The sequence below is a fragment of the Entelurus aequoreus genome, linkage group LG01, assembly GCF_033978785.1.
Source record: "Entelurus aequoreus isolate RoL-2023_Sb linkage group LG01, RoL_Eaeq_v1.1, whole genome shotgun sequence".
NCBI classification, from domain to species: Eukaryota; Metazoa; Chordata; class Actinopteri; order Syngnathiformes; family Syngnathidae; genus Entelurus; species Entelurus aequoreus.
Window position 1 is genome coordinate 25135299 of NC_084731.1, and position 18713 is coordinate 25154011.

The window sequence follows — 18713 nt, forward strand, 5'->3', positions numbered from 1 at the left end:
ACATGAGTAAAACACTTCTATCTCGAAAAACTAGTCATTTTCTGCCATACAAACCAACTTGTCATCTGTCACCAACACGCATACCACTAAACCACTGGTGCGTTTAAGGCCACAAAAAAGTCGGACATCTCAAACACCACACAAAGTTACACTATGACTCCTCAGTCATACGTGTGCTTATTTTACTCTCATTTATTATAAATGTTAATTTATTTATATTAATCATGGAATGCTGTTACTAGAGAAAGTTACAGGAATGCACACTTCATCCTATGCTTACATTTCATTGTGCAACATGAGGATGTTTAAGGGGAACTAAATGTGATCTCTGAAAGGGGTACAAATTATTTCCAAAGCAGTGCTTTTGGTATAAAGTTAAGTTAGGTTAAATGAAAGTATTATTATTATTATTAATTATTATTATTATAATAATAATAATTATTATTATTATTATTATTTATCTTACGGTATACATCAAAAATAATATTGAGCAAAATTTAATTGAAATATTGTCGATGTGGCCCTCCAGCAGTGCTCGGGTTGCTCATGCGGCCCCCGGTAAAAAGTAATTGCCCACCCCTGGTGTATACAATCAGGCAATCTTGCACCCTTCAAGGTTGAAAGCATTCAGGACTGCCACATTTACTTTGCATTCTTCAACTACAGCTGCTCCTGTTGCAGAGTTAGTGTCTCTGGCATCCCAGCAAGTAAATAAGGCTAGCTAAGGTTTGTACTCTTGCCAATGAGAGAGGACCATTTGCAGCAGAAAGCAGTGGTGCCTTGGTGAGGTGTGCTGACTGCCCCGTCTGCGGTCGACCAGTGTGTTCACGACCAGTGTTGGGACTAACGCGTTAAGTAACGCGTTAGTGTAACGCCGTTAGTTTCGGCGGTAACTAGTAATCTAACGCGTTATTTTTTATTTTTCAGTAACTCAGTTACCGTTACTACATGATGCGTTACTGCGTTATTTTACATTACTTTTAATGTAGTATAAAGTGTGTTAGTGTCGTAGTTCTTCTGATTCTTCTTGTGTCACAAACCGGAGAAGAGAGACGTGCGCTCTCTTTCGGGGTTGCTGGAGCCTATCTCAGCTGCATTCTGGCAGAAGGCGGTGTACACCCTGGACAAGTCCCCACCTCATCGCAGGGCCAACACAGATAGACATACAACATTCTCTTATTATTATAATCAAATGACAGCAGTCATTTCCTTTTTTTAACATAAGTGTTTAGGCCCACTTACAATGACAATAACAACAAATATTGTTTTTCATGAACTGTGTACTTGTATTGTTTGTCTGGGTGGAGGTCATGCTTTGGAAATAATTTGTACCCCTTTCAGACATTGCATTTAGTTCCCATTAAAACATTCACATGTTGCACAATGAGATGTAAGCAGGGGATCATGTGTACATTCCTGCAACTTCCTGTTTGTAAAAAATATCTTTTTATTAGTATAGTACTAATAGCATTTCATGATTAATATTTATAAATGAAGATTCCTAATAAATGACACTAGAATAAGCACACATTTGATTGGTAAATCATAGTGTAAGGACCTGGAATGACACTTTATGTGTGGTGTTGGAGTTGTCCGACTTTTTGTGTGGCTGTAAACGCATCACTGGCTAAGTGCCATATGTGCATGTGTTGGCGCAAGTGAGAAAGAGCGAGCGGCTGCTGTTGATATAACAAAGTTGCTTTTGGTCTGGTTTGTACTGCAGAAAATGACCACTTTTGCTAGAAATCATTTTTTTTACTAATGTTTTGGTGATGTGTTTATGGCCGACAATAAAGAGTTTTGCTCAGTAAAGTGATGGATGGAATTCATGTCCTCAAAGCGTCTCGACAGACGTTACAATATTTGGACAATGATGACAAAAACTGTTTTCTCTGTCGTGTCCGTGTCGTGTTGAAAATTGTTATGCGCTTATTTTTTTATTTGATTTTGTGCGTGGCATAGATTTGCCGTGCGCAGAGGACGATTGAGTAGTGCGCAATTGCACAGGCGCGCACCTTAGAGGGAATGTTGCTGTCAATTCTCTTATATACTCTTTCATCCTAGACTTCTAGAGTGTTTGACTATCACATCACTCTAAATGTATAGACTATAAAGTTCACAAACATAAAGAGGGATCCTAGTGGGCCAGGCCAATCTTTCCTTATCTCTAAACTAAAACTGGGGAAATGTGTAGAGTGTTCTGAGCTTCAGACATGATTTTGTGTCAGAATTCTTTGAGGAAAAAATGCCTGGTTAGGCTTTGTGTATGTAAAAATAAAGTTAAAGTACTTATTTGGTTTACAGCTATGTTGTTATTATGCTGTTTGTTACTTATGTATGTTATGTTGCAGCTATTTAAAATAGTTTTGTCAATTTGTTCTGGCCAGAAACAAATTGGCCTTTGTAACATATCTTTGTCTTTGTGTGTTGTATGTAGACCACATTGCTTAGCAGAGTTCAGTGATGCAAATGCATGTCAAGTTGATCAACACATTGTATTATTCTGCAGTGCAATAACAGTACTGAAATGAAGGCTAAAGGGCATTAATGGGAGCTTTAAAAAAAAAGAAGTAACTAAATAGTTACTTTTCAAAGTAACGCATTACTTTTTGGTGTAAGTAACTGAGTTAGTAACTGAGTTACTTTTGAAATTAAGTAACTAGTAACTATAACTAGTTACTGGTTTTCAGTAACTAACCCAACACTGTTCACGACATTACTACCCTGCGTGTACCGGTTACATGTAAGGAATAAGGTAAGTAAGAGTGTTCCTGGAATTGCATGGTGTCTTTATTTAGTGCAGTGGTTATGAATAACTATCGCAAAGTGGAAAATTCCAAGATAAATATTATGATAAAGTTATTTTAGTCAGTTGGTCATTATTACCCATTTAAAATATGACATATTTTGTTTCTCTCTCCTGCAGCTATTTGTGTGCCACTGACACTGAGCCTTTAGAGGTTAACAAAGTACCTTTGGAACCAGTTTAATTTTAAAGCACAATTTTATATGAAATATATGAGTAAGGGATCCCCGCTCCAGCTCTCAATCAGTTTGGAAGTTCCTGTGTAATTGAAAGGGCTTTACTCTTGTCCACCATAGCATCCTTTAATTTGCGTTAAAGATAGCTGAATGTGAGTCGAAGCTTAGCTACAACAGCACGACAGCTATCTTTGACGCAAATTAAAGGATGTTGTGGTGAACAAGAGTAGAGATCGATTAACAATTGACACGGGCCAAGGTATTTGTCATTTTAATTTTTGTTTTCTCTAGGTTTTAGTTGATTATCTTCCTCATTTATGTTTGTTTTTGTAGGATTGTTTTACTGTGCACCATTTTAACCTGTCACTGTTTTTTTAGACCACTATTTTAACTGATGTATTTATCAAACATCAAATGTTTACTAACTCTTTTTAACTTAGTCACTTGGCGCTTTCATTCAATCACTTGGTTTGTGTTATAGTTTAAATTATTATTTGGTGCTATTATTTTAAGGCTTGTAATTTTCCCTATATTTGCAGTGTTTTTTAGTGTGGGTACATTTGTGTTGTCACTCTATTTAAGTCTTTCATAATAGTACTGGTTTTAGTTCAGTGGTTCTGTTAAACTATTGCCTTTCAACTACTAAGTGCCTTGTGTTTTCTATGTGAAATAAATGCTAAAGTTCACCCTCCCCCAGTTTATTCTGGAAACCTGTTTGAACTGTATTATAGTTATAGCTGCTTTTAGTACTCACACCCACTTAGAACTACTACACTTGGTCTACTCTTAAAAAGAAAGTAGCGAAAAATCTAGACTTTGGTAGACTCTGAAATTAAAGCAGGTATTGCTCTTCTCAATTATATTTGCTATGTTTTGCACTTGTATTTGTTTTTTACCCTATGAAGCATCTTTGAGCTTTTTTTTAAAAAAAAAAGTCCTGTAAATATGAAGGGCCTAATCTATTAAGATACAAATACCATGCACATCATTTGCTTTCCTAGTATGATGTTCATTTAATATTCCATAAAATATTTTTATTATTTTTAAATTGTATCCTGATTAAAAAGTGTATCTTACAGTTTATGGCTATTGAAATTCATACTTTCAGAGGATATGCATTTCTTTACAGCATGTTTTAAAGAGATAAAATGTATCTATCATATTGATCAACTAATTCATTGAACAATCACATTTGTAAATATAAACATCCCAATGACATTTCAAACTTGTATTCTTGGTGATCTGCATCAATTTAGTAAAGTGTCATTAAAGAATAAAAATGCATTTCTTTCAATATGCATGATAACAAAAACGGTAATATTAAAAAAATTGATAGATGTTGATAGTCCAACTCATACCGACTGGTATACACAAGCTATGGAGATGATATCAGTAGAAAAAACTGCATTTAGTTTAGATAATGATGAGTCATATATTGGAATATGGTGATTTTTTATTTAAATTTGTTTTAACTATTAAATTAACCTAAAATATGACTTATTTTTATCCTTGTGCTAAATATTGGACACAATGTGTTGTCAATTTGACGCCATTGTTAATTGTTTTTATTATCTATCTAAATAAATATACTTGTTAAATAAAACCTCTGCCTTGTTTTTAATGAATACCTAGGCCAGTGGTTCTTAACCTTGTTGGAGTACCGAACCCCACCAGTTTCATATGTGCATTCACCGAACCCTTCTTTAGTGAAAAATATATATATTTTTTTCAAATTCAAGACAAAGGTGCACAAAATGAACCATGGGCAAACATCACCTTGTTCAAAGAACAAAACCAACACAGTGCATTAACTCAAAACAAATTACACACCTGCAAATCAGTGTGACTTCTGCTGTTGCTGTATCCATAATACGCCGATAGGGAGAAGTTTTTATTTACACGATGAGTTGGATGTGTCTCGCCCTCCGTGGCGGAGAGTCCGCCGAACCCCTGAGGCCGACTCACCGACTCACCGAACCCCTAGGGTTCGTTCACCTGTTCGTTCACTGACCTAGGCCTAGTATGCTACTGTTTTTAAATGTTGGCCATTATGGTGGTACTTGGAGAGCCAAGTGTTTTCTGAGGTGGCACTTGGTGGAAAAAGTTCGAAAACCACTGTGATACAAAACAACTCAACCAACCACAAACAGATTACAGCCCTCTATGGTGGTGGAATTTGTATAAAAACAAATATTTACATTGAGCCGCAGGTGGTTTGTCCATTGGCCGATAACCTTATAGCCAGGGTAGCTGACGTTGGAAAGCTGGTACTGGAAGATGTCGTAACGTCCAGGAGCGTCTCCGTTCTCATTGAACATCACACCAGTTCCTGCACTTCCTGTTTGACGGAGACAGTATTTTAATGGCGTGTCATCTGACACGACACACGATCTCTTAAAAATCCATACTCCCATTTTGTGGTGCCCACCCACGCGCACATTGAATGCAGCTTGTACGTTTGTACTTGCTTTTGTCACTCTTGTGCTATGCTGTGAAAGCTAAGTGCATGCATGCTCTTTAGTAAAGGCTGTCCTGCACTTGAATGGTCTCTCAGTGCACTCTGCTCTGTTGCCCTAACGTTTCTTTTAGTTCCCTGCAGGCCAACAATCGGAAGAATTCTCCATACAAGCCAGGGTCATCCCAGCATGTGGCAAGCAGTAAATATGCTTTCATAGAACACATTTTTCTCCCCCCTCCCCCCCTTTTTGCAAAACTGTGACTTTTTTATGAAAGATGAGGATAAAAAGAGTGAAGAGAGTGTCGGTGGAGAAGCAAGGAGGCAGCCTGCGGCGAGGAGACATGTTTTGAAGGGATGTACGGTACTAGTCTTGCTCAGTACATTAGTAGACACATCTCAAAGCTTCTTCAAAGACATCCTTTCGAATGTTATCTTTTCCTAAAATCCCTCTTAGAAAAGCGCCAACACATATTATGCAGGAAGGGTGAGCGAAAAGTCAATTTGGAAATCCTACCGTTGAAACTGACAGAGCGTATGTATTGGAGGAGCATCCGTCCCTCCACCGGGTCCATCTTTTCACAAACCCCCATGGAGCCGGGACACAGGTCGAGGTGCATGCTGTGTAAGGCGTGAGCCATGGCGTACACCGCATCTATCACAAACTGCACCTTCCCTTCTTGTTCGTACAGAGAATCTCGGCTTATTCTTTCCTCACCTACGAAAAACACAGACGTCACATGAGGCGAATTGATTGAAAATATATAATACTTCATTTTGCCTGTGCGGATTCACCTGTACATTTTCTTCTACCGGCATCGTATTTAACGCCAGGCCGAGTGAGCTTACACTTGAAGTCGTCCTCCCAAAATTCAGCAAACCAGATGTTCCTTCTGTTGTTTTCCAGAGATCTTGATGTGAAGTACTGGTCGAAGCCTGAATCATTTCATAAAAAGTCTTGCTTATATTCATAGTCTCATGCCATGCAATCTTAAAATACAAGTTAGCAATGGAAAATACTAGGGGTGTAATGGTACACAAAAATTTCGGTTGGGTACGTACCTCGGTTTAGAGGTCACGGTTCGGTTCATTTTCGGTACAGTAAGAAAACAACAAAATATAAATTTTTGGGTTATTTATTTACCAAACTTGCAAAATCTTCCACCAAAAATATTTTTCTTAGTGGAATATTTGATGTGAAGTAATCGGAACCTTGGGTAGGTCAATAATTAATAATAACATTGATTTTTGATTCAATATTATGTTTTGAGCAATGACAGTTTGAAAGAAAAAAAACAGCTTTGTTTTATTAGTCAACATTGCAACTTTTTCTAAATTACATTTCACCTTTAAGCTTTTTTATTTCACTTTTGTTATGTTTTTGTTTATTTTAATAGTATTTTTAGAATGTGCCGTGGGCCTTTAAAACATTAGCTGTGGGCCACGAATGGCCTCCGGGGCACACCTTTGACACCCCTGTTATAGACATACTTGCCAACCCTCCCGGTTTTACCGGGAGACTCCCGGAATTCAGCGCCTCTCCCGATAACCTCCCGGAAGACATTTTCTCCCGATAAACTCCCGAAATTCAGCCGGAGCTGGAGGCCACGCCCCCTCCAGCTCAATGCGGACCTGAGAGGGGACAGTCTGTTTTCACGTCCGCTTTCCCACGATATAAACAGCGTGCCTGCCCAATCACATTATAACTGTAGAATGATCGAGGGCGAGTTCTTGGTTTCTTATGTGGGTTTATTGTTAGGCAGTTTCATTAACGTCCTCCCAGCACGGCAACAACACACAACAACAGCAGTCACGTTTTCGTCTACCGTAAAGCAGTTTGTCTGCCGTAAACAGCAATGTTGTGACACTCTTAAACAGGACAATACTGCCATCTACTGGATAGCCTCCGGAACACTGAAATTCAAGTATTGATTTTATTTATATGTATAATAATATATATATATATATATACATATATAGCTAGAATTCAGTGAAAGTCAAGTATTGCATATATATATATATATATATATATATATATATATATATATATATATATATATATATATATATATGAAATATATATGAAATACTCGAGTTGGTGAATTCTAGCTGTAAATATACTCCTCCCCTCTTAACCACGCCCCACCCCACCCCCCACCTCCCAGAATCGGAGGTCTCAAGGTTGGCAAGTATGGCTATAGATAATAAAAAAATTTAATCTGATAAATCTATGGATAAAAAGCAGAGCCTGGCGACGCATGCGCGTTTATCATAACTCTCTCCCTCTCTCGCTCTCTGCCCCTCCCTCACAAATACTGCTGCGCGCACAATTTGTTTTGTTTTTAACCCCTTCTTAACCCTGAACGTACATTGAAAATACACGCAACCCTAACTCAAAATGCCGGACATTTGAGGCATTTAAGAAACTCCGCCCTGACAGCTCCGCAAAAGAGGACATGTCCAGTGAAAAGAGGACGTATGGTCAGTCTATCCTAGCCCGTTAGCTGATAGCATGCCGTGTGTTGTGCCTCGGTGTGCATTGTTTACACAACGTGCGTTACGCTACTTAATATGTCCGCGTGGAAACTCGTTCGGTAGACCTCCGAACCGAACCGGAACCCCCTTACCGAAACGGTTCAATACAAATACACGTACCGTTACACCCTTGAAAATACACTGTTGGTACCTTGCTGTTAAATAAAGAAAAACCCACAGTTGTCTCAATTATTCTGAAAATTAACCACTGTATTTTCTGGACTAAAAGCCACGCCTACTAAATTTTGAAAGAAAAAAAGATTTTTCAATATATTAGTCGCACCGGACTTTAAGGCACAGACATATAATCGTAATATCGCTAAAATTTGTTCCATTTTGTCCACCAGCGACGCTGAGATCATTATTCATGCGTTCGTTACGTCTCGTCTCGATTACTGTAACGTATTTTCAGGCCTCCCTATGTCTAGCATTAAAAGATTACAGTTGGTACAAAATGCGGCTGCTAGACTTTTGACAAGAACAAGAAAGTTTGATCATATTACGCCTATACTGGCTCACCTGCACCTGCTTCCTGTGCACTTAAGATGTGACTTTAAGGTTTTACTACTTACGTATATAATACTAAACGGTCTAGCTCCATCCTATCTTGCTGATTGTATTGTACCATAAATCCCGGCAAGAAATCTGCGTTCAAAGAACTCCGGCTCATTAGTGATTCCCAGAGCCCAAAAAAAGTCTGCGGGCTATAGAGCGTTTTCTATTCGGGCTCCAGTACTCTGGAATGCCCTCCCGGTAACAGTTAGAGATGCTACCTCAGTAGAAGCATTTAATTTCCATCTTAAAATTAATTTGTATACTCTAGCCTTTAAATAGACCCCCCTTTTTAGACCAGTTGATCTGCCGCCCCTTTTCTGCTCCGCCCCCCTCTCCTGCGTGGAGAGGTTATTAGGTGACCACAGATGATGCGCATCTGCGGTCCCCTCCAAGATTTCTCATTGTATCCCATTGGGTTGAATTTTTTCTTGCCCTGATGTGGGATATGAGCCGAGGATGTCGTTGTGGCTTGTGCAGCCCTTTGAGACACTTGTGATTTAGGGCTATATAAATAAACTTTGATTGATTGATGATTGATATACAAAGATATTCACACGCAAATGTTTATATACATATCTTAATTGTTTCCAAACAGTGTTTGAGACACGGCAGTAAAACGGCTGATCAAACAAAACAGAAAAGTCATTGATGTCTTTATTCATCCTTAATGAGATGTGTATCAGAATGCTTCCTCCTTGTGCTTTGTAAACACGTTCAGTTTGAACAGTTTCTAAAGTGGATAATTTTAGTACATTGTTTGATCTATTTGCTTTGTCCATTCCATAATTTCCCTGTTAGCCAAGAAAAATCCATAGAGTAGCTGCACCTTTGTACAAGCCGCAGGGTTCAAAGCTTGGGGAAAATGGTAGCGGCTTATAGTCCAGAAAATACAGTAATGGAAATTGGCTTTGGAATTGTGGTCCAACAGAATCAACTTTAAAACTAATAAAACTGAACTAAATGATGGTGCCCAGAACTTAATTTTTATTCCACAATTTACTGTTTGTGATATATATATTAGGGCTGTCAAGTGACTATTTTTTAAAAATCAGATTAACCTCACTTATCATTTGCTTGCATGAATAAAATTTGCTTAAAAAAATACCCCAACATTTGGATTCAAATGCAATTTAGTAGTCAGAATGTTGTACAGGAATGTTTTTTAAATGTTTTGTTGAACTGCAAGTCATTGATTTGCTCAAAACTTGGTGACAGTAAGTAGAGTAAGAATTAAGTGCACAGTTTGAAAATATCTACAATATTAAAGCTAACTAGGTACAGATGTACATTATATTAATAAATAATGTAATAAAGACACCCATAAAGAAGTTTACATATTGCACCATTTATATCTGCGTTTGCTCTTCCTTAGTTTAACCAATTGTTTAAACAAATGTAAGCCATTTTTCATTTTGTAGGTGCAGTTGGACCAGATGTGAGGTGTCGCGCTGTTATTGTGAAGCCTGAAGCGTGTGTGTGTGTGTGTGTGTGTGTGTGTGTTCTGGCAATGCTTACTTAATGGGGACATGGCTCTGTTTACACAGTCACCTTTAGGGGACCTCTGACGGTATGGGGACAAAAAAACAAGTCCCTTTAGGGGACCTGCACATGAAGCGATTCATCCCTTCTGGTATTGTACCAGCAAAGAGTGACTGTTTAAAATGTTTGAGGGCCGAACCGGAAGCTCTCCAAAACCGGGAATGGCAAGCATTGAAGTTCTATGTGTACAACTGCATTACGGCCTACAAAAGGAGATTGCAGGTAAAATAGTAGATTAAGAGATAATCAGCAAGACTGGTTAAGTAGAACAGTTTTTTATGTTCTTTATGTTCAATGTTGTTAAAAGTAAAAATAAAAGTTTAAATGAGTTTGTATTTTATTTCTGTGGTTTAAGGTAAGATAAGATAATCCTTTATTGATCCCACAACAGGGAAATTTGGGTTACTTTGTTTACGTGTTTCAAATATTGGTAAAAGAGAAAATTAATTTTCTTGAAAAGTGAAACATTTGTTATCCTGGCTTTAATAGTACTGTGATTCTGTATGGTATCCATCCTTAGTTAAAACTAATACATTTTTCCAAAAACAAAATCTGGTTTAGTGTCCCTTAGGATGACATTTTCATACAGCATGATTATAAAACATTATTACCTTAAAGTATGATTCACATTCAGAATTGTCCATCCTTCTATATATGGTAGTTGGAGTTGCAGACAACTTCATTACTGCTAAATAGCAGTTTTCAGTAATGTCACAGAAGATGCAGGATTTGCTTTGACATTTAAAAACTTCCTATAAGAGGACAGCTGTAGTGCTGTATTCTGAGGATCATGTCATATTTAATTTGAACTTTTTTTTTTTTTTTTTTAAATAATCCTCAGTGAATTATGCAAAATTATTTAAATTTGTTTTTTAATGAACCATATTAACTCTTTTTCCCCAGGGTCCCCAGTAAGAATGATCAGCACATTACTTCATCAATCCAGATATTTAAAGACATGTATGAGCTAACTGGGCAGTGGCCATTTGACCTCATTTTTTTTATGCCTCCACAACCTCTAAAAAGGGTGGTCCCCACAAGTGATGATCAAAAACTTGGTCCCCATACCAAATGATAACATGTGTGCGTGTGTGTGTGTGTGTGTGTACGTGTGTGTGTGTATGTGTGTGTATGTGTGTGTGGGTGAGAGAGACAGAAGGTGCCTTGATGAGAAGCCAGTGTGTTGACGAGAGACGTGACGGTTGTCAGTAAGAAACGGCCCTGTCGATTCCCTCGTTACTTGTCTGTCTTTTCTGCTGGGCTTCATCTAATTACAAAACTCAGTTACACAAACATGCTTATTTACTTTTTCAGATTACAGCGCCGATCTCTTTTTTTGTTAGTTGGCGTCATGAACGACATCTTGCAGCCTCACAGATGTTAATGTCGTATGTGCGGTGGCTGTCCATTTTGTTTAATTTATCTGTGGTAAACGCAGATAAACTCAGCCGGCATATAGCTTATTGTCCTCTGTTTGCTGTCCATTGATTGATTGATTGAAGCTTTTATTAGTAGCTTGCGCAGTACAGTACATATTCCGTACAATTGACCACTAAATGGTAACACCCGAATACGTTTTTCAACTTGTTTAAGTCGGGGTCCACGTAAATCAATTCATGGTACAAATATATACTATCAGCATAATAAAGTCATCACACAAGTTAATCATCAGAGTATATACATTGAATTATTTACATTATTTATAATCCGGGGGGTGGGATGTGGAGGGGGGTTTGGTTGATATCAGCACTTCAGTCATCAACAATTGCATCATCAGAGAAATGGACATTGAAACAGTGTAGGTCTGACTTGGTAGGATATGTACATCGAGCAGTGAACAAAGTTAGTTCAGAAAGCATAAGAACAAGTATATACATTTGATTATTTACAATCCGGGGAGGTGGGATGTGGAGGGGGGAGGGTGTTAGTTAGTCAAGGGTTGAAGTTGTCTGGAGGTGTTCTTTTAGTGCGGTTTTGAAGCTAGCGACTTGTTCATGCTTTGCTTTAAGATGGTATTTTAAACTTGATGTGCGCAGATGATAAAAAAAGTATGTTGCTAGAATACCAACTAATTACCTCAGTTCCATCAGAGTTTGTTTCGAAGGGCGCAGAGCACATCGCTCTAACTATCATAACACTGGCATGTGACATCACCACTGCCGGTGCAATGCAGTTTCAATCCTTTCGGCGGTCAAAACAAAAATTGTGATTAATATTCATTTATTCATGGTTATGCGATCTTTTTTTAAATTTTTTTATTAATCACATGCGTTAAACGTTAAAGTAAATATATATCTAAAAATTAGGGCTGCGAATCTTTGGGTGTCCCACGATTCGATTCAATATCGATTCTTGGGGTCACGATTCAATTATAAATCCATTTTTTCGATTCAACGCGATTCTCGATTCAAAAACGATATTTTCCCGATTCAAAAGGATTCTCTATTCATTCAATACATAGGATTTCAGCAGGATCTACCCCAGTCTGCTGACATGCAAGCAGAGTAGTAGATTTTTGTAAAAAGCTTTTATAATTGTAAAGGACAATGTTTTATCAACTGATTGCAATAATGTAAATTTGTTTTAACTATTAAATGAACCAAAAATATGACTTATTTTAACTTTGTGAAAATATTGGACACAGTGTGTTGTCAAGCTTATGAGATGTGATGCAAGTGTAAGCCACTGTGACACTATTGTTCTTTTTTTTATTTTTTATAAATGTCTAATGATAATGTCAATGAGGGATTTTTAATCACTGCTATGTTGAAATTGTTACTAATATTGATACTGTTGTTGATAATATTCATTTTTGTTTCACTACTTTTGGATTGTTCTGTGTCGTGTTTGTGTCTCCTCTCAATTACTCTGTTTATTGCAGTTCTGAGTGTTGCTGGGTCGGGTTTGGTTTTGGAATTGGATTGCATTGTTATGGTATTGCTTTGTATTATTTTGTTGGATTGATTAATAAAAAGAATACAAAAAAATAAAAAATAAAAATAGATTTTTTTAAAATGAGAATCGATACTGAATCGTACAACGTGAGAATCGCGATTTGAATTCGAATCGATTTTTTCCCACACCCCTACTAAATATGTCAGTTTATCATCTGTTATCAATCTAAACTATAATTGATATAAGTTAAAAATGTTTATTGTGAACATTTTGGGGTATTGGGAACATCTTAATTACATTTACATTATTACCTCTGCCAGGGGAATTGTACAGTAGGATATGTATGTATGTAGTCTGAATGTTTGTTCATTTGTTCGATTTTTGATCCGGATCATTTCTACTCCGTTATCTTGCGTTTACGTTACGACCCTCAACTTCTCTGTGTGTTTATGCTAGAGGCCCCAGAAAGACAAAGAGAGTGGATGACTGGCAAGAGCGTACGCGCCATTTGTTTAATTCCGCAATTTACATTACAGATGGCTCAAAAAGTTATAGGCGGATTTTTATCAAACTTTCACGGAATGTCTGGAATGGGATAATAATGTGTATGGGAGAGGTGGATCATCGGGGCATTGTTTTTAAACCACTTTATGTTGCATTTTTAATGTATGAAACACATTTTATTTAAAAAAAGTTTGATTTGTTTTGATAAGGAACAATTCATTTCATCTTGGGGCTGATGAAAAGCCGGACAATTTCTACTACATTACCTTAAGTTTATAATATGAGCCTCAACCTCTGTGTGTGTGTGCGTGTGTGTGTGTGTGTGTGTGTGTGTGTGTGTGTGTGTGTGTGTGTGTGTGTGTGTGTGTGTGTGTGTGTGTGTGTGTGTGTGTGTGTGTGTGTGTGTGTGTGTGTGCTAGCGGCACCGTCTCTACCAACAGAGACAGACAGTGGATGACTGACAAGAAGGTTCACTCCATTTCTTTCGTTCGCTATATATAGCTCAAAAGGTGATACGCGGATTTTGATTCAACGTTCAGAAAATGTTACAAATGGGATAAGGAACAAGTGATTATATTTTGGGGGGACCTGGACCACTGTCTGAATTCAGGACATTTTTAGGCTTGAGATGTCTGCGCTCTGCTAGTGATTTTCTAGTTTTCTTTGGTATTGATTAATTATCTTTTTCTTTGAGTCAGGTTTCAAGTGACCTTTATGAACAGATTATTAACAAAAACAAAGGCACCACTCTAGTCCCATTTGCTAGTCTTGAGTGTTTTTAGCTGGTCATTGTCCTGTTGGCGGTCTTAAGACCTGCGACTGGGACGAGGCTTTCAAATACATTTTGCTCCAAAAAGTCTTGGGAGTCTTGAGGTTAGATTGCATTTCACACTTCAAATAGAGCCACCTAAGAACCAGATGCAGTGGAGCATCAGTAGAACATAACCAAGCCCACTCAATGTTTCACAGAAAGCACAGCGTTTCCTTTTTTTTGCTTGGCTCTCAACTAACGCGGACGCATTCCCCTCTCTCTTACCTCTCCTGCTTTGCTTCTTTGTTTTTGTCCTTAACTTTCTAGGAGCCTCTCTTTTGCACTGTTATCCGAAACCTAAAACATGGAATTGACATATTGGTCCCTCAACTTAATTACCAAGATCTTCTCGACAAGAAGCATAGGTTTGGGGGAACCTACCCGTCTTGACAGGACGTTTGCTTCTGGAAACATTTCCGTCGAAGACAATCCAGATATCGATCTGTTTAGAACTGTGATAACAAGTCATCTGCTGATTGGATTAAACGTTGCTATGGTTTATCGACAAATTTGAAAAAATATGGCAGCCGTTCAAGGAGCCCAAAGGCTGCCCGTCGCAATGGATGGGTTGGGCAGAGCTGTGGGCACTCAGACTGTGGCGATCTCGGAATTGAATCGCAAAATGGGGAACATCTCGGAGAAGCTTTCCACTCTGCAATGATCCATTTGAGAGTCAGAATGGACATTTAGAACTGACAAACTATTGGAATGTGTTTGCTCGCCGAACTAAAAACAATCCTTATCTACAAATCGGATCCCTCTGCGGTGGCCTTGGCTGGCTCACGCTGTAAGTACCCCAAGAAGACCAGTGCAGCAAAAGAGGCTCTGAAAAATCCCTCCCACCTTCTTCAAAGACCCTTGGGATGTTGACTGTTCCGGACGGCGTTTTTTTTATGCTGTTTTTTATTTAGGAAATATATTATTATAATATATCTCCTATGTGAAAAAATGTCTTTGACTATGCATTTTCTTGCGTTTGGATCATTCCAGGGGCATGAATGAGCTGAGGTGTTGTGGTAGTCCACCGCCTACCTGCATAGCACCAACGTGATCGACGAATAGAACAGACAAGTCATTGTTTTGTCTGTTCGCGGAAAACAAACATCCTAATCTACGATTTGACTCCCTCGAATTGCCTTGACGCTGTGAAAAACAGGACCAGGCTGTTCTGAAAAGCACCCCCGAGGACACCTCATTGATGGACGCTTTTGACCTCCCTCCCTCCTCAACGACACCTGGAGTCGAACTTTTGCAGATCGGCCTCAGTCTATAAAAAACATTACATCATCACACCCAAGACAATTGGGCACACACGCACACACCTCCCGTCCCCCACCCCACGCATTCACCGCCGCTTCTTTCTCCTCGGGGTGATGGTCTGATGGCAGCGCTACATAGCAGCGGTCGCCTTCCAGGGCCCCAACTCCCCGCCCCTCTGTTGCGAGTTTGTCGTGATTAAATGTAACGTGTTTATGTGTGCATTGCGTGGAGGTTTTTTCCCACTCCAGACTAGGCCCCCTTAGGAGCCCAGTCTAGATTGTATTTTTTTACTCATCTTTTTCCCCAGCGTTTTACCTTTTTCCCATCTTTTACGGGGCGCCTTATGGCGTCCCATCAGCGTTCCTGTTCTGTACACTGTTTGTTTGTCTAATCTTGAATGGGTTTGTGCTGCAAACAAAGTTTCCTTGTACTTGTGCAATGACAATAAATACCTATCTGATCTGATCTATCTGAGAGAAATAGTTTATGTTGTCTTTAGATTGCGATTCTATATTGCAGAAAATGTGTTTCAGATTTTAGATGTGTGCTGCTAGTTCAGCAACATTGCGCACACACGAGAGAGAGCACAATAACATAAATGGGGAGGGAAATAAGTGTTTCCATGGGCACATAATGCAGGTAGTACACGCAAAAACCTCATTAACATAAGGCGGTCTGCACCACTTTTCAATTGTACACACAGTCTTAGTAGATCACAGGCAACACGCCCACTAATAGTTTGCCCACGTTTAACACGTGGTACTTGGATCTCAGTCGACCAAGCCCTTGTAAGTATGGAAGTGCATGATTTGAGTCACCCAGATTGTCCCTTTCACGCCTACCGTCAATGGAGGCTCTTTTCGGCAAGATAGTGACGGCACCCTCGGCGACTTCCTCCTGGTCTTGGATGGGGGAGCTCTTGGCCCCCCAGCTGTCCGAGCCAACAAACAGGAAGTGGCCAGTCAGATTGGCCGTTTTGGCAGCTTGCAAAACTCGCCTGGAAGAAATCAAATCAGAATGACTTTCTAATTCTCTCCTGCGTCTGTAGGACCGAGGGTGATAATCGGGTAGGAAACAGGAAACACCACAAAATATAAAAACACATTGCCTGGCTCGACCACATGTGCAAAAATATGGATCCATCAACAACATTAACTTTTTAAATCGCTTTTTCTGCACTCACTTGATGTCGTCCTCACTGGCAAAGATGATAACCCCCCGAGCGTTCGATGTCTCCATCAGTCTCTTGATGACCTTTTCAAACTCCCCAGGTCTGGGCTCTCTGGGAATTCTTATGGACTGAGCAATACAAAGCCCTCCTGTGTTGCACACATAGAATACATTATTAGTGTGGGATTATTTTTAAAGACAATATGCTGGCAATATGGTAACAAGTTAATGGAGTTGGGGGGTTTGATATTGGAATGATGTATTATTAAGTGTTGATGTGAGCACGTGTTACAAAGGGTACTCATTAGAGATGTCCGATAATGGCTTTTTTGCCGATATCCGATATTCCGATATTGTCCAACTCTTAATTACCGATTCCGATATCAACCGATACCGATATATACAGTCGTGGAATTAACACATTATTATGCCTTATTTTGTTGTGATGCCCCGCTGGATGTATTAAACAATGTAACAAGGTTTTCCAAAATAAATCAACTCAAGTTATGGAAAAAAATGCCAACATGGCACTGCCATATTTATTATTAAAGTCACAAAGTGCATTATTTTTTTTAACATGCCTCAAAACAGCAGCTTGGAATTTGGGACATGCTCTCCCTGAGAGAGCATGAGGAGGTTGAGGTGGGCGGAGTTGGAGGGGGGGCGGGGTTGAGGTGGGGGGGGATAGGGGGTGGCGGGGGTGTATATTGTAGCGTCCCGGAAGAGTTAGTGCTGCAAGAGGTTCTGGGTATTTGTTCTGTTGTGTTTATGTTGTGTTACGGTGCGGATGTTCTCCCGAAATTTGTTTGTCATTCTTGTTTGGTGTGGGTTCACAGTGTGGCGCATATCTGTAACAGTGTTAAAGTTGTTTATACGGCCACCCTCAGTGTGACCTGTATGGCTGTTGATCAAGTATGCTTGCATTCACTCGTGTGTGTGAAAAACCGTAGATATTATGTGACTGGGCCGGCACGCAAAGGAGGTGCCTTTAAGGTTTATTGGCGCTCTTTTAAAAAGTAATTAATTTTACTTTTTGAAACCGATACTGATTATTTTGAAACCGATACCGATAATTTCCGATATTACATTTTAAAGCATTTATCGGCCGATAATATCGGCAGTCCGATATTATCCGACATCCGTAGTACTCATAGTTGATCATTGTTTTCACGTACGATGTAAAATGTATGCCAGGCCAGTAGCTGGTGATGGTACTTTGTAAATGTTACGTGCCTGGGCTAATTCTTGGGTAAATCCACAAGTCTTTTAAATTCATTGACTTTGACAACGAACGTATTTTTTGCTAATCGCAGATCCAGTTTGCTAAATATGTTTCATAAGTCCTTGTACAGTATGCCTTGTGCTCGTACATGTGAACACGTAACATGTACGTCTTACGTATTAAAAGACGTGTGTTCCTTTGTACTTAGACAAAAGCGGAATATGCACGTCAAGACCTGTTTTCAGTCTCTTAAACACTGATGTCACATAAACAGGCGTTCAAAATGACACTTTTTTTGTATCTCTCCAAAGTTTCACTCATTTTGCTGATTATTTTATCAGCAACTATCAGTAATTGCTCAAAAGCTAAGAAGACATATAAAAATAAGTTCAAATAAGTTTCAATTATTCCTAGTTCATACCTAAAATGTGCAAGTTAACATGTAATTTACTATGATGTAAATTGTTAAGCACCTTTGAAATAAACTAAACCTCTTAGAATTGTCGACTGTTCATTAATTCGATTCAAAGGAGTTTGAATTGACCCTAAACCACCCAGTCGAATCGTCGGACATTAAACCCCCAGACATTGAACCCTCCACGGGAGAGAGGCGATTAGGGTACTCGAGATCTCCCGTGTTGTGAAGATGTTCCGAGATTGGAGGCGTCGGACACGTACTACCCCTCTGGCAAGGTAATCTTACAACGTGTACTTCCTCTAGAGCAGTGGTCCCCAACCACCGGGCCGTGGATCGATTGGTACCGGGCCGCACAAGAAATTAAAAC

The 18713-nt window shown here is 39.0% G+C and overlaps 1 protein-coding gene across 1 annotated transcript in view; it reads right to left on the bottom strand.

Moving 5' to 3' along the window:
• grm6b (glutamate receptor, metabotropic 6b) overlaps window positions 1–18713 on the bottom strand; it is a 96412-nt gene that overhangs the window by 23715 nt on the left and 53984 nt on the right. Inside the window, exons 5-9 of the mRNA XM_062046151.1 lie at window positions 16720–16855; window positions 16379–16533; window positions 6233–6373; window positions 5955–6155; window positions 5181–5320 (exon numbers count right to left, since the gene is read on the bottom strand). Of these exons, the coding sequence (XP_061902135.1) occupies window positions 5181–5320; window positions 5955–6155; window positions 6233–6373; window positions 16379–16533; window positions 16720–16855 (773 nt within the window). The remainder of the gene's footprint in view (window positions 1–5180; window positions 5321–5954; window positions 6156–6232; window positions 6374–16378; window positions 16534–16719; window positions 16856–18713) is intronic.